At 39.9% G+C, this 14,394-nt stretch overlaps 1 protein-coding gene across 2 annotated transcripts; it reads right to left on the bottom strand.

The window, feature by feature from the left end:
* Nucleotides 1–208: 208 nt before the first annotated feature.
* On the bottom strand, nt 209–11,382 carry LOC133141707 (myosin heavy chain, fast skeletal muscle-like). 2 transcript variants are annotated; one of them, XM_061262353.1, is made up of 39 exons: nt 11,176–11,382; nt 10,930–11,073; nt 10,682–10,838; nt 10,569–10,596; nt 10,372–10,471; nt 10,180–10,272; nt 10,027–10,090; nt 9,839–9,937; nt 9,645–9,748; nt 9,418–9,556; nt 8,956–9,074; nt 8,591–8,740; nt 8,214–8,384; nt 7,819–8,122; nt 7,605–7,675; nt 7,418–7,505; nt 7,159–7,276; nt 6,953–7,076; nt 6,708–6,848; nt 6,348–6,599; nt 5,946–6,188; nt 5,687–5,863; nt 5,447–5,592; nt 5,272–5,362; nt 4,797–5,186; nt 4,578–4,704; nt 4,024–4,142; nt 3,733–3,929; nt 3,439–3,622; nt 3,142–3,307; nt 2,655–2,779; nt 2,180–2,488; nt 1,879–2,082; nt 1,661–1,786; nt 1,012–1,182; nt 791–895; nt 606–701; nt 340–471; nt 209–229 (listed from the first exon to the last, which is right to left on the bottom strand). In XM_061262353.1, exons 1-39 carry the CDS (start codon nt 11,380–11,382, stop codon nt 209–211), a joined length of 5,802 nt encoding a protein of 1,933 aa, XP_061118337.1. The 2 variants fall into 2 exon arrangements, with proteins under 2 accessions (XP_061118337.1, XP_061118338.1); XM_061262354.1 differs by having other exon boundaries at nt 7,605–7,666.
* Nucleotides 11,383–14,394: the final 3,012 nt, after the last annotated feature.

Here is a 14,394-nt window from a genome sequence, read left to right as displayed (position 1 = left end):
TGACCATTCCTCAAGCCATATTTACCATTATTAAACTCAACCAGTTCCTTCATAACCAAATCAAGCCATGCTGTGGCACGTAATTTCAAATAAAAACAAAAACAAGTTTTTTTTTATATTGAATATTTTATTTCAGTGTAAAGTCTTTCATGATCCAATTCATATTGTATGAAATTTCACAAGGCTTTGTTGATGAGATTCATCTTGTTTATTCTGCTGCTTCCTTGCCCTTTAAAAGTAGGGAGAAAAATCAATAAATTAGGTAAATAAAATCCACAACTTTATCTGCAATAAAGGTGTAACAAATTCACATTACATCAAATTAAAAAATGAACTCACTTTGCCAGCATCACGGCTCTTGGCTCTCATCTTGTTGACCTGGGATTCAGCAATGTCAGCACGCTCCTCTGCTTCTTCCAGTTCATGCTGGACCTTCCTTAACTTGGACAGGTGGGTATTGGCTTGTTCTTCCTGTAAGGGAATTAGACATTTTTTCATTGTTTTCATGCTGATATTTGTTCTCTTACAGTACCTCAACTGACTGAATAGTAGTTAGTGTACAGCCTGAAGTTTCAAAAGCATTTGTAAATGAAATTGTGACTCACCGATTCCTCAGACTGCCTCTTGTATGCCTTGACCTTCACCTGAAGTTTGTCCACCAGATCCTGCAGCCTGGTGACGTTCTTCTTGTCCTCCTCAGTCTAGATACAGTTAAAGAAGTTATATTCATTGTGTTGGCAGTCTAACACTGGATCACTCCTCCAATGTTACGGAAGGAAACTTCTTGTACCTGGTAGGTGAGCTCCTTGACTCTCCTCTCATATTTACGGACACCCTTAACAGCATCAGCACCACGTTTCTGCTCATTTTCAACCTCGGCCTCCAGCTCACGAACCTTCAAATGAGAATCATCTTTTACAAATCATAGTCATTACAGAAAAGCACAAGTGTTACTCACACAAAGCTTCATACTATGCCGTCTCTGTTAAGAATGGACAACTGATAGATTACCCTTGATTCCAGTTTCTGGAGCTGTTTCTTTCCACCCTTCATGGCCAGGTTCTCTGCCTCATCAAGACGGTGCTGCAGGTCCTTGACAGTGACCTCTAGGTTCTTCTTCATCCTTTCCAGGTGAGCACTGGTGTCCTGCTCCTTCTTCAGCTCCTCTGCCATCATGGCAGCCTAGAATGTAACATGGAGTTATATTTAAATCATATTTAGGCAGTTAGCAGATGCTCACAAAAGGGTGTAGACAAAGAGGAACTAAACCCAAGTCATTTTAATCATGACTGACGGTTAGCCATATACAGTATACAAGAGTTCAGGGAAGAAGTGAGTAAATAAACAAACAGCATAGAATTACAAGATGTAATAGGTCAAACGGAAAATGGGAAAGTAGTGCACCAAGAGGCAAAATAGTTTGAGGATATTGTTTCAGGAATGGCATTGCTACTTACGGCCAAACTACAGGGGTAATGTAATGTCAGCACACAGCATTAGGTGGCTCAGGATATAAATAATAATTTTGTGTTTTCAGCCTGCAGAGAAATATGGGTGTTCTGGCAGGAGTGTACAGTTTGATTGTAGATTCCCGTAAACCAGAAATATTACTTTGTATTTGTATTGCCTCTACTGCTGTATATTGTGTACTGTGTCTCACATCAGTGATGGCCTTCTTGGCCTTATCCTCTGCATTCCTTGCTTCCTGGATGGTGTCGTCCACTTCACTCTGGAGCGAAGCAAAGTCGCCTTCCAGCTTCTTCTTGGTGTTGAGAAGGCTTGTATTCTAGGCAGAGACAGATATAATGTTCATGAAGGTGCATTTAAGCAAGTGAGCTTCTGAAACCAAGTGTATGAAGAATAATCTTTCATATGTACCTGGGAGTGCAGCAGACCCACACGCTCACTGGCATCCACTAGCTCCTGCTCTGCCACTTTGCGGCCTCTCTCTGTCTGCTCCAGAGCAGCCCTGAGTTCCTCAATCTCAGCCAGCATCAGGCTGTTCCTGCGCTCCACCATGGCAGCCTGCTCTTTCAGGTCCTCCTGACTTCGGAGAGCATCATCAAGGTGCAATTGGGCATCCTAAGGATTCATATAAACCAGACTTAATGAGTCCTTGGGGAATTCTTCACAATCATTTGAAATTTACATCATATGTACCTGGATAAGGACAAGTTACCTTTAGCTGCCCTTGGACGTTCCTCAGCTGTTTCTGGGCTTCAGCGGACTGGCGGTTAGCATGGCTCAGCTGAATTTCCATCTCATTGAGATCTCCCTCCATCTTCTTTTTCACTCTGAGGGCATCATTCCTGCTTCTGACTTCAGAGTCGAGGGTGCTCTGCATTGTGTCAATCACCCTCTGGCTGTTCCTCTTGACCTGCTCCATCTCCTCATCCTTCTCTGAAAGTTTCCTGTCAATTTCTCCCTTTATCTGGTTCAGCTCCAGCTGGACACGGAGAATCTTGGACTCTTCATGCTCCAGAGTTCCCTGCAAATGAACAGAGGTCATTGTAAATGTACTGTGGGGAGATTCTCTGTTCAATCAGTGTTTTTAGATGAAACAGTACAGTAACATCAATATCCGAAAGAAAAATTGAAGTGTTTTTGAAGTGTATGATTTTTTATCATTATGATGTGGTGGTTATGAAGTATACTTCTGCCTCTTCCAGTGCAGTCTGGATCTCTGCCTTCTCAGTCTCCACAGTCTTCTTTGCCTTTTCTAATTCATGGATGGCCTTTCCTGACTCACCAATCTGCTCGGTTAGGTCTGAAATTTCCTCTGCAGAAACAAAAAGAGCCTTTAAAATCGTGAGATAGTCCTGATGTTATTCTCAATACCCCATCTTAAGGCAGTAGAGTGCTAATGTATATGTTACTATTTGAGACAATTATAGTGCCAAAAGGGTACGTTTTAAAAATATTACACTTTACACATTTCATTGCACTTAAATATAATCCAAAAGGCCATGCCACTTTATAACACTAATGCAAAACTATTTATTTAATATTTCCTTTAAACTTGTGTTGGCTTTTTAACTTTTTAATTAAGTTTGTCAAAGGCTCTTTTTCTTAAACTGGCCATATTTTTGGATTTCAACCAGGGGACTCAAAAATGTTCCCATCCATTAGAAACAAACTTACGTTGCAGGTTCTTGTTCTCTCGTTTCAGAGTCTCCAGATGATCCAGAGCTTCCTCATAGGAGTTCTTCAGCTTGAAGAGCTCAGTGCTGAGAGAACGGGCCTCTTTCTGAGCCCCTTCTACCTCAGCCTGGCCTTCCTCAAACTTCTGCTTCCATTCTGCCAGAACCTAGAAGAAATTTCTGACTGTGACTTTCATTCAATATCACACCATCATTTTTACTCTCAACAAAGCCACATGGTAGAATGGCTTACATTGCTAGCATGTATTATTATTATAATGATGATTCCATGCATTACCTTGTCAAAGTTCCTCTGCTTCTTGTCAAGATTGGCTGCCAGGGCATTTGCCCTCTCCACATCAATCATGAGATCTTCCACTTCTCCTTGCAATCTCTGCTTGGTCTTCTCCAGAGAGGCACACTTGGAGTTCACAGCCTCAATTTGCTCCTCTGCCTCTTGTAGACGTTGAGCCAGCTTTTTCCTGATGGAAGTGGTATGAATTAAAATTTGTAAGATATCTGATGTTATTTACTCCTCCACAGAAGTTTATTGATGTATGTGAGATTAATGTATGCACGATTGTGAGATTACTTGGCCTCCTCCAGCTCCTCAGTGCGCTGAATGGCATCAGTCTCATATTTGGATCTCCACTGAGCCACCTCGCTGTTGGCCTTGGACATTCCACGCTGAAGCTCAGCTTTGGCCTCCTGCTCCTCCTCATACTGCTCCCTCAGCAGGTCACAGTCATGGCGGGCTGACTGCAACCCATGGGCCAGGGCATTCTTAGCCTGTGGAAAATAGAGGATATTAGTGTAAACCTTGTTTCAATAGGGGACAACTACAACTCATACGATGTCTTATGAATGCGTAAAAATATATTACCTTAACCTCCTCTTCATGTTGTCTCTTCAGTTCCTCAATTTGCTGAGTGTAAGCCTGTTTGCCTCTTGTTAGCTGTGATAGAAGGGATTCCTTCTCTTCCAACTGTCGACCAAATTCACCTGAGTGGACACAGTTGTTAAGTGCAATGTATTACGAAATAATACAGCTTTTTTTTTTTTTCAAATTTATTTTTCAATTATTCGTAATTTCTAATGATTGCCATTCATATAGCGCCTTTATCCAAAGCGCTGTACAATTGATGCTTCTCATTCATCCATTCATACACACACACTCACACACCAATAGGGATTGGTTGCCATGCAATGCACCAACCAGCTCGTCAGGAGAATTTGGGAATTAGGTGTCTTACTCAGGGACACACCCAAGGTGGGATCGAACCGGCAACGGTCCGACTGCCAGATTAGTATCACAATGCAAAATGCATAATGTTTTGTTCATTTAAAAACTGAGTGTTGTCTCAAGATAACTCATGAATTAATAAAAACTGAATACAATAACACAGCGCAGCAAATTTCAATGAATATTGTCCTTACCGTTCTCTGTCAACAGTCTGGCTTTCTGTCCACCCATATCATTTATCTGTCGCACATTCTCATCATTTTTGCATTTGATTTCACTGAGTTGGTCCTCAAGAGTACGACACAACTTCTCCAGATTTCCCTGTTAATAAAAATTTTAAAAAAAGTTTTTTGATCTGTTCAATTATTTATCATTATTATAAGTTTCATGAAGACAGTCAAAAGGTGACTGACCTTAGATTTAGCAATAGCCTCCATGTTACTGGAGAGGTCATCAATTTCCATTTTATATTCACTCTTCTCCTTCTCCAGCTTCTGCTTAACTCGCTGAAGGTTGTCGATTTGTTCTCCCAGTTCAGCCACGCTGTCGGCCTGCTTCTTGCGGAGAGCGGCAGCAGTTGCCTCATGCTGCAGGGTGGACTCCTCCAGGTCACGGCGCAGCTTCTGGAACTCAGCTTCACGCTTCTTGTTCATCTCAATCTGGGCAGAAGTTGCACCCCCTGCTTCCTCCAGCCTCTCACTGATATCCTCAAGTTCCCTGGAGAGATCAGCTCTCTGTTTCTCAACCTTAGCCCGAGCAGCACGCTCAGCCTCGATTTCCTCCTCCAGTTCCTCAATGCGAGCCTGTATGTTGAAAGGGTTAGATGATATGTTATTCAATGGAATTAGGTGGTAGCGAATTAATATAAGGGCTGAGAGGGGACTTTACCTGAAGCTCCTTAATCTTCTTTTGAAGCTGAGCACCCAAGGATTGTTCATCCTCTATCTTGCTGAGGAGCTGGCTGGTCTCAAAGTCCTTCCTGTGAAGCACAACAACTTTCAATATGTAGAGCAGCTCACAGACTCTGTTCTGAAGTGGATTAGTAAGTCAAATTATTTCTTACTTCTTGATTTTCTCCTCTGACTGCTGCTTGTCATTTTCCAGATCCATGATGGATTCTTGAGCCATTTTCAGATCCCCCTCAAGCTTTCTCTTCACTCTCTCAAGATCCATGCGAATCTTCTTCTCTTGTTCCAGAGAACCTTCAAGCTACAAATTTAAATACATAGTCAGAATTTAAGGATCACTTCCATGTTCATATCAAACACAAGCTCACATCAAAAAGAAAGAAAAGCAAGCTCACATCATCGACTTGTTGCTCAAGCTTGGTCTTGGCTTTGGACAGAGTGTTGACTTTGTCCTCCTCTCCCTGCAGGTCATCCAGAGTCTGCTGGTGTGCCTCTTGGAGGGCTTTCTTCTCCTTGGTCAACTTGGAAATGCTCTCATCCTGAGAGGCCATCTCCTCAGTCAGATTTTTCACCTAGAAATAGTCAACAGCATTAGTATAGGAGAACATATCTGGAGCTCAATTTACCATTTTGATAAGACATTTGCGCTCAAACCTTGTTTTCTGTGGCATGTTTTTCCTTCTCCACTTTGGCCAAGGTGAGCTCCAGGTCATCAATGTCTTTCTTCAGCTCAGAGCACTCATCCTCTAGTTTCCTCTTCTTAGCAGTGAGCTCAGCATTAATTTCCTCCTCATCTTCCAATCTTTCAGATGTTTCTTTGAGTTTTGCTTCCAGCTGAATCTTACTTTTGATGAGTCCCTCGCATCTCTCCTCAGCATCCACAAGACCTTCAGATTCCTTGGATTATAATGAAAGAGGATTTATGAGTGGGAGAAATAACATCCCCTGGACCAAGTGTTGGTATTAATACCGATTAGCAATAACATGCAATCATTGTGTCTGTGTGTGTGTGTGTGTGTGTGTGTGTGTGTGTTAAGGTTAAATATTAGAACTCACAGATGCTACTTGGAGCTGCAGGTCATTCTTTTCTTGCAGCAGAGAAACCATTTTCTCTTCAAGCTCCTTCTTCCTCGCCTCTGCCTTGGCCAGGTCTTCCTTGCATTTGGCAAAGTCCTCCTTCATTTGGGCCATTTCCTTCTCGGCTTCTGCACTCTTCAGAAGTGGCTTGATCTTGAAGTACAGCTTCATCCATGGCCAATGTTTCACATTCATGAATGAGCGGATGTTGTACTGGATTGAGAAAATAGACTCCCTGTGTAATGAACACATAGCACACAAGGTTATGTTTTTCATTCAGTGAAAGTTAATTAGCTTCATTAGTCACACATCTGCTTCTGGCTTTACTATTGTTTTTACTTGCCTCCTTTCCATCATCTTCACAAACTCCCTTCTCATAAGGAAACCACGGCACAGAGCCTGAGTCATGGTCACCAGAGCTGCCAGTTTCTCATCTCGCATCTCCTCTAGGGTACCCAGCAGCCCAGCTTTGAAGAACACCTACAATAAATATCAGGTGCATATTAGTTTCAATTTAGTCAGGCTTTGTGTTCACTGGCTGTTTTCTCTGAATAAATAGATATTCATGAAATGAGTTCCTTTACCTTTGTGTGGCCAAACTTATACTGAGTGTGATCGACATCAATGGATCCCAAGAGCTTCTCGGAAGCTTTCTTGTTGTCAATGAACTGCCCCTCTGGGATAACACTGGCATTCAGTACCTTGTATCTGTAAAAAGTAAATTGAAGTCAACTGATTCTCAGATATTGTCACAAATAGAGAAGAAATACATTCACGAAGACTGAATCACCTCTGCTTGAAGTCAGCATAGAGAATTCTGCTGGGGAAACCCTTTCTGCAGATTCTGATACCTTCCAGTACACCATTGCACCTCAGCTGGTGGATGACGAGGAAGTTCTCCATGAGACCTGTGGAGATATTCAGAATTATGTATCACAGTTTTGAGTGCATATGGGCTGTTTACCTGGGCTTTGAAATGTATATGAGCATTCAATAAACACTTTACACTTAAAAGGCACAGGTTAATTTGTGTACTGTTGAAACAGTACCTGGTGTTTTGGACTCATTGGGAATCAGGCAACGCACAAAGTGAGGATGAGTGCTTCTCAAGTTGGTCATCAGCTTGCCCAAGTTCTCCTGCAGCGTGATACAATAAATGGTGATCAGTTTATGCCGTAATATTGCAGCAGTATTACTCAAGACTTCCTATTGTGTTCCTAAGCCAGACAAACCTACCCTGAACTGAGAGGACACAGTCTGCATTGAACCACCCTTCTTCTTGCCTCCCTTCTTGCCGCCTCCACTCTCTGAAAAAATCAGAGCCGTTTAAATGAGTAATATCATCGTAATTTTATGCATGCAGTTATCATTTTAAAGGTTCTGTTTGTCATCAGATGTTCAAAAGTAAAGCTCATGGGAATAGTACTGACATGAGTTTCTTGATTCTTACCCTCAGCCCCAGTAGGTACATACAGGAGAGCCAACAGTTTCACTGGGGACTTCTGGTACAGCTGTATAACAGAGTCATTCAGGGGGTCCTTATTCTTGTCCAGCCAGCCACAGATGTTGTAATCCACAGTGCCAGCATAGTGCACAAGGGAGAAGTGGGCCTCAGCCTTGCCTTTGGCAGGCTTGGGTTTCTGGAAGGCATTGGACTTGCCAAGGTGCTGGTCATACAGTTTGTTCTTGAAAGTTGTGTCTGAGGCCTTAGGGAACATACACTCCTCTTCAAGGATGGAGAAGATGCCCATTGGCTGTTGAAATAGAACATGAACACAATTAAGTCATGAACACGTGAACAAAAAGCACATAAGAACTTTTATTTTTTCAGAAACATTTCCTCACCTTCTCAATAAGCTCAATGCAGGCAGCCAAATCCATACCAAAGTCAATGAACTCCCAGTGAATTCCCTCTTTCTTGTACTCCTCTTGTTCCAGCACAAACATGTGGTGGTTGAAGAACTGTTGCAGTTTCTCATTGGTGAAGTTGATGCACAGCTGTTCCATGCTGTTGAACTTCAAGTAGAAACCATATTCATGAATCAGCATTTTTTACATGCTCAAATAACATTTAGATTTGAATGACATAGCTTATAGCAATTTATGAAATCAAACATCGTGTGTTTGCTCTTGGACTTAAAATAATGATGGAATTCAGCACTTATTATTTTGCATGTTAAAAGCAATCATTTACTATAGTGGTTTTATTGCTTTGTACTTACATCAAAGATTTCAAAGCCAGCAATATCCAGCACACCGATGAAGAACTGTCTGGGCTGCTTTGTGTCCAACATCTGGTTGATGCGGATGACCATCCACAAGAACATCCTCTCATAGATAGATTTGGCCAGAGCACTCACTGAATTGTTGACCTGTGAGTATAATAAGAATATGTATTAATCGATCCTCCCTCATATGTTGAGGTATTTCAGCTGTTCTTTAGTGAAAAATGTAAACATGGATGTGAAAAAGAGTATGGCATTGAGATGGGATCACGCAGATGGCCTGAATGATCTGCTGTTGTATCAATATGTAACATTATACTTTTCAATGTGAGGTGATTTGTGTTCAATTATAAATACTCTACCTGTGGTACAGTCTGCCCCTTGGTGACATACTCATTGCCGACCTTCACTCTGGGATAGCACAAAGCCTTAAGCATATCAGCTGAGTTCAGGCCCAAGAGATAACCAATTTTATCAGCCACTGAAATGAGAATATAGCAAGGTGAGATCCAGAGATTGTGGTTACACAGACATTGATTAGGATAAACCTTGCATATCTTTTCTGTGACCTAGATGGGTAGTCAATAAAATGCACAATGATGTAGAACACATTTACTTAGCGCTAGTGTGTTCTAAACTTATTGGACCAAATGACCAGAACTTGTAGCTTTTAGGAGTTCTTGCATTATGTTTTACTTTCATTAACTGCTTATAATTATGATCATAATTACTATGAATCTTATTGTATGATGCATCTTTTTGGTAGGTTTTTGCTCTTAAGATCTGACATATATAGTTGACAACCTCAGAAACTATAGACTCACCCTCTGTGCCATCAGGTTCAGCCTGCTCCTCTCGCTGTTTCTGCTTGAACTTCATGTTACCATGATGCATCACAGCACCAGTCAGCTTGTAGATGCCCATTTTCTCCTCATTGACGAAGCCCAAGATGTCAATGGCAGTCTAGATGATAAAGATGGGTTTACATTAGAGAGAGAAAGTTCATTCTAATTACAAGCTGTAGTAGCTGAAGAATCAGTGCATCACTCACATCTGTAGCCACCAGCTCCTCCTTATCATCAATACTGGCCACAGTGATCTGGCCCTGGCTGATCATGGGGAAATCATAGGGGTTGGTTGTGATGAGTGTCATTTCTGTGGGAGAAAAATGTTGATTTTCAATCAGTCAGTCATTTCCCAAAGTTTTTTTTATTATTTTTTTAAGTTTGGTCAAAGCAATCTCACCAATCAGCTCAGGTTTGTGGTTGGTCATCATCTGATAAAAGATGTGATACCCTCTCTCATCAGGAAGCTGGAATGACACTCTGGACTTCTCCAGCAGATCTGTGCAAGAAATGTTTTTAAAATCAAATCAACTTTCCCAAAGGTTCAATCTATAAATGTTCAAATGAACAGATTTAAACACAACTCACAAGTTTCAATGTCAGCACTGGCCAGTTTTCCTGATGTGCCAAAATGAATTCTGATGAATTTACCCTATTGGAAACAGTGTTGTTAGCATTGGTGAACTGTCATCAGATACCAATAAATGTCTTTAATGGTTTATGGTTTGCTTTCAGACTTACAAAGCGAGAGGAGTTGTCATTCCTCACAGTCTTGGCATTGCCATAAGCTTCCAGCAGGGGGTTAGCTGCAATGATCTGATCCTCCAGCGATCCCTACGGAAGCAAACACAGGTCACAGCAGATAAACTCCAACATGTTCCTGCATTTTCAATTCCTCTGTTCTAATGTGCAAAAAAAACAACATTTTCTCACCTTGCTTGTGTCTTTCTTTTTGTCACCTGACACTGAGATTGTTGCAAAGTACTGGATGACACGCTTGGTGTTCACAGTCTTTCCAGCACCAGATTCTCCACTGGGAAGTAAGAAAGAGAAGAGATCAGATCAGTCTTTGTCCAACACAAGATTGGACAGTTTTATATTTGTAGAAGACGCTTAATGGAAATACTTACGTAATCAGGATAGACTGATTTTCTCTATCTGCAAAAACAAAGTGTATTTTTTTTACTTACAATTAAGGAAATTTGAAAGTAAAACATATCCACTATTGCAAATGCAACCTTACCAGTGAGCATGGACTGATAGGCATTGTCTGAGACAGAGAAGATGTGTGGTGGGGCCTCCATGCGCTTTTTGCCTCTGTAGGCCGCTACGACATCTTGGTCGTACACTGGGAGCCACTTGTAGGGATTTACAGTGGCACAGAAGAGCCCAGAGTAGGTCTGAAACAGGAAAGTAATGCATTTCAGATAAACAGCAGATTCTGTGTAGCATGGAAAAATCATTCATTGTGAACAGTTTTAAAAGTCTTACGTAGATCATCCATGCTGCGTAACGCTCTTTGAGGTTATACAGCACAGAGGCTTCATTGAGGTGAGTCATCATAGCCATGTCCTCAATTTTATCAAACTTGGGGGGGTTCATTGGGGTGACATCATCCTCCTTAACTGTTACAGTCTGAAAGAAGTCATAGCATGATAATCAGCCAAGACACTCACATAGTCAAACACTCTTAACCTGCTCAGTGGATACTTTTTCTCCAATGGGTGAAAGACTTACCTCCTGAGTATCAAGCACTTTGACGGTGATTTTGCCTCCATCTTTGCTCAGGATTGTGCCTTTAAGGTACAGCTCCTTAGTATGAGCCACATAGCAGGCTGTCTTAGCATCGAAAGGTTTGCTTTGTGCCTCGATTCGCTCCTTCTCAGGCTTGCGCAGGTATATGGCAGCCTTGCCATAAATGGCCATTTCGGCGTCTGTACTCATGGTTGCTGCTCACTGTGGAAGTACAGATCGTGTCAGTTCCATCAACACTGCTTTCCACATTCTTTGAATTTGTCAGGGCCATTTTACTTTTTGTATTCATAAGTGCCAATTATCTTACCTTTTTTTCCCCACCAAGAGCACTTTTTCAGGACGCTGCAAAATATTATATTAAAAAGTTCAATTATTTTTTGTTTCAAAATATTAAAATGATTTTAGATATTCTAATAATTTCATTACATTTCCAGCTTCCTATTTCCATTAGCATGTCTGGAAATGGAGAATACATAGCAAACAAAATAACTAAATTGATAAAAAATCATTATTATTGTATACCCAGTTCCCTAATATTTTCATAATGTATGTGTATTGCCAGATGTTTTTTTTCATTTAAACAGATGTATGTCATCTTCTGTACAATATGAAAGCCATATTCATTCCTGAACTTGAAATTAATTCATGCATGAAAAATAAAGTCACACAACATTTTCAATATTCCAAAACTAAAGGAAAATATGAAATATGAATTATATTTAAAAAATATATATTTAAAATATGCACATAATGTATACATACGTACAGTACATAACTACAGGGGGGCCTACTGCATTAAACACAGACACTAAAACATTCACATGGGATCTGCTCTTACAGTGTTAGTTGAAAGATGTATGGCACTCACCACAGGCTGGGTCTAGATGTCTAGATGTCCTTCTCTGTTATGAACACGTCTGTGGGGCTGCTTATATTGGGTTGTAAGTGCTCACCAAGCACAAGCTAATTTTGGACAGCTCTGGTCAAGCTATGGATTTGTCGTAAAGTTTCACACATTTATGGTAATGTTTGGATTTCTGTTCTTTAGCCAGGCGGTGCAGCTATTTTTGATGTAGTCATTTTACTAAAACATCACAAATTATTTTGACAGCACTTCCATTTTCACACTGTCTTACAACACAAAAATGAATTTCCTATGGTATTAACAATGGATTTACGGACCTGCTATTTTCAGTCTCTGAATAGGTACCATGCCATGTTTTGTGCTGAACTGACATTAAGTTTGAATTGAAGTTTTAATATATTTTATATTATTGTACCCCAACATATTATTTTGTCGAAGTGTAGCTTTAATATACTTTTCTACACTTTATACTTTGTTTACATAATTTTTTTGGGTGGTGGGGGGATGATTGGGTTTGGACATCAATTTTGACTTCATTAACTTGGCTCAAGTGTAAAGCTCCTGCAGCATTTGTTCTACAAAGTTTTGGGATTTTATTATTATTTATTATTATTAGAGACCTTTTTACTTTTTTACAATTCCATGAGTTTAAAATACATCAGGACACACGATATATATATATATATATATATTTTTTTTTTTCACTTATGTTTTAGCCTAATGAATTAGATGCACTTGTCCTCTCAAGTTGTACAAGAAATTTATAACATTGCAGAATTTGTTCATGTGAAAGTTTCTTCATGGTGGTGTTGCTTACATAGGAGAAGTTGATGTTGCCGTTATCCTCTTTTAGCTGGTTGGTGCTTGTAAATCTCATGGCACATTCCACAGTCATTATGTTTGACAACTTAGCAGCTGGTACCAATGCCATGTATTTATATTGTGTTTTGAATTGTTTTAAAATAAATTTGCTTGAAATTCACTCTTTGGTTGGCTCAACTTATCTAAATTGATATTGCAATACTGGAAATTAGTTTAGTTAATGATTTATGATTTTACGAATATTTGTTCATTAGGTTTTCACAGCTCTTTAGAATCATTTTGCTCAGTTATGGAGTAGCAGGTGAAGCCACTGGGGTTTTATTTGCTTAAAGCGTGGAAATCTGGTCACTATAATTTTGATGTAAATAAAATTATACTGTAATGAAGTGAATCTCCAGGAGAGTATTTGAAAAACAGGTGAACAGTGAAATCAAATTATAAATACTGTATTGTAATGTTCCACCAGACTGCATGCATTTTCAGTGGTCTACTCCAAATTCCTATTCTACCGTGCATGTTTATGTGGGTTTTTCATTGAATGACGCTAACATCAGCTTTCTCTCCATCAAGATATCAGCACATTTCTCTGACACTGATACAGCCATGTAAAATAACGACTGTATGTCAACATGTGTCCACCACTGGGCAGATTGTGGATTATTTCAGAGGTCTGAATCTTATACAATCTTTGAGTGGTGCATGGTAAAATGTATTGGCATATTAAAGTTAGAGGCAATATATTTATTTTGCACTTTTCTAAAGCATGCTTTATTTCCAACATGTCTAGGGGTCCTATTTAAGACCACATAACTTGTATCACTCTTTCAACATAGCTTGTCCCAAAACTGTGTTGGTATGTAGCATACAATTATGAAACTAGTGAGATTAATTGACATATCCTGCATTAAAGTGTATATTGTAGATATAGAGTGTATATTCCTATGATCTCATTTGTATATGCCTACTATATATCATTATGTGATAAAATAAGCAGGTGTATAGCCTACAGTATGTACGTATATAGGTCCTCTACATAAATTATGCAAAAGTAATTCCCATTCCCAGTCACTCAATGTCTCACCCACAAAACACTTTGATCCTCACTGTAGGAATAAATTATAATATTGTATGTAATCTATACAATGTATTATCTGTTGAGTTTATCAAAATAATAATAAGCTGCCATACTAATTCTATGAGTCTTGTTCTGCACAAACTGAATATAAGCTACAGGGCTATAGCATGTTGTCAAAGATCTGTGTTGATGCCTTGAGGGAGAGCAGGCGGATGTTAGCCTTAGGGCTGATCAATTCTTTTGAGTCTTTCAGCAAATGCAAACATTTCAGGCTATGAGCTGGCGTTGAACTGAAAGTACAGCGCAGTTGAGCCGTAAGACGTAACGTTAATGCCGTAAGTGTAACGTTAATGCCGTCAGCAGGCATTCCACGGAATAGTTGCAGATAATATAAAGCTAAATCATGTTGTCTTTTGATTTTCTGTAATATAGTCAGCTC

The sequence above is a fragment of the Conger conger genome, chromosome 12 (assembly GCF_963514075.1).
Source record: "Conger conger chromosome 12, fConCon1.1, whole genome shotgun sequence".
Taxonomy (NCBI): Eukaryota; Metazoa; Chordata; class Actinopteri; order Anguilliformes; family Congridae; genus Conger; species Conger conger.
Note: the sequence above shows the minus strand (reverse complement) of the source record. Positions and strands in the feature narration are given on the sequence as shown.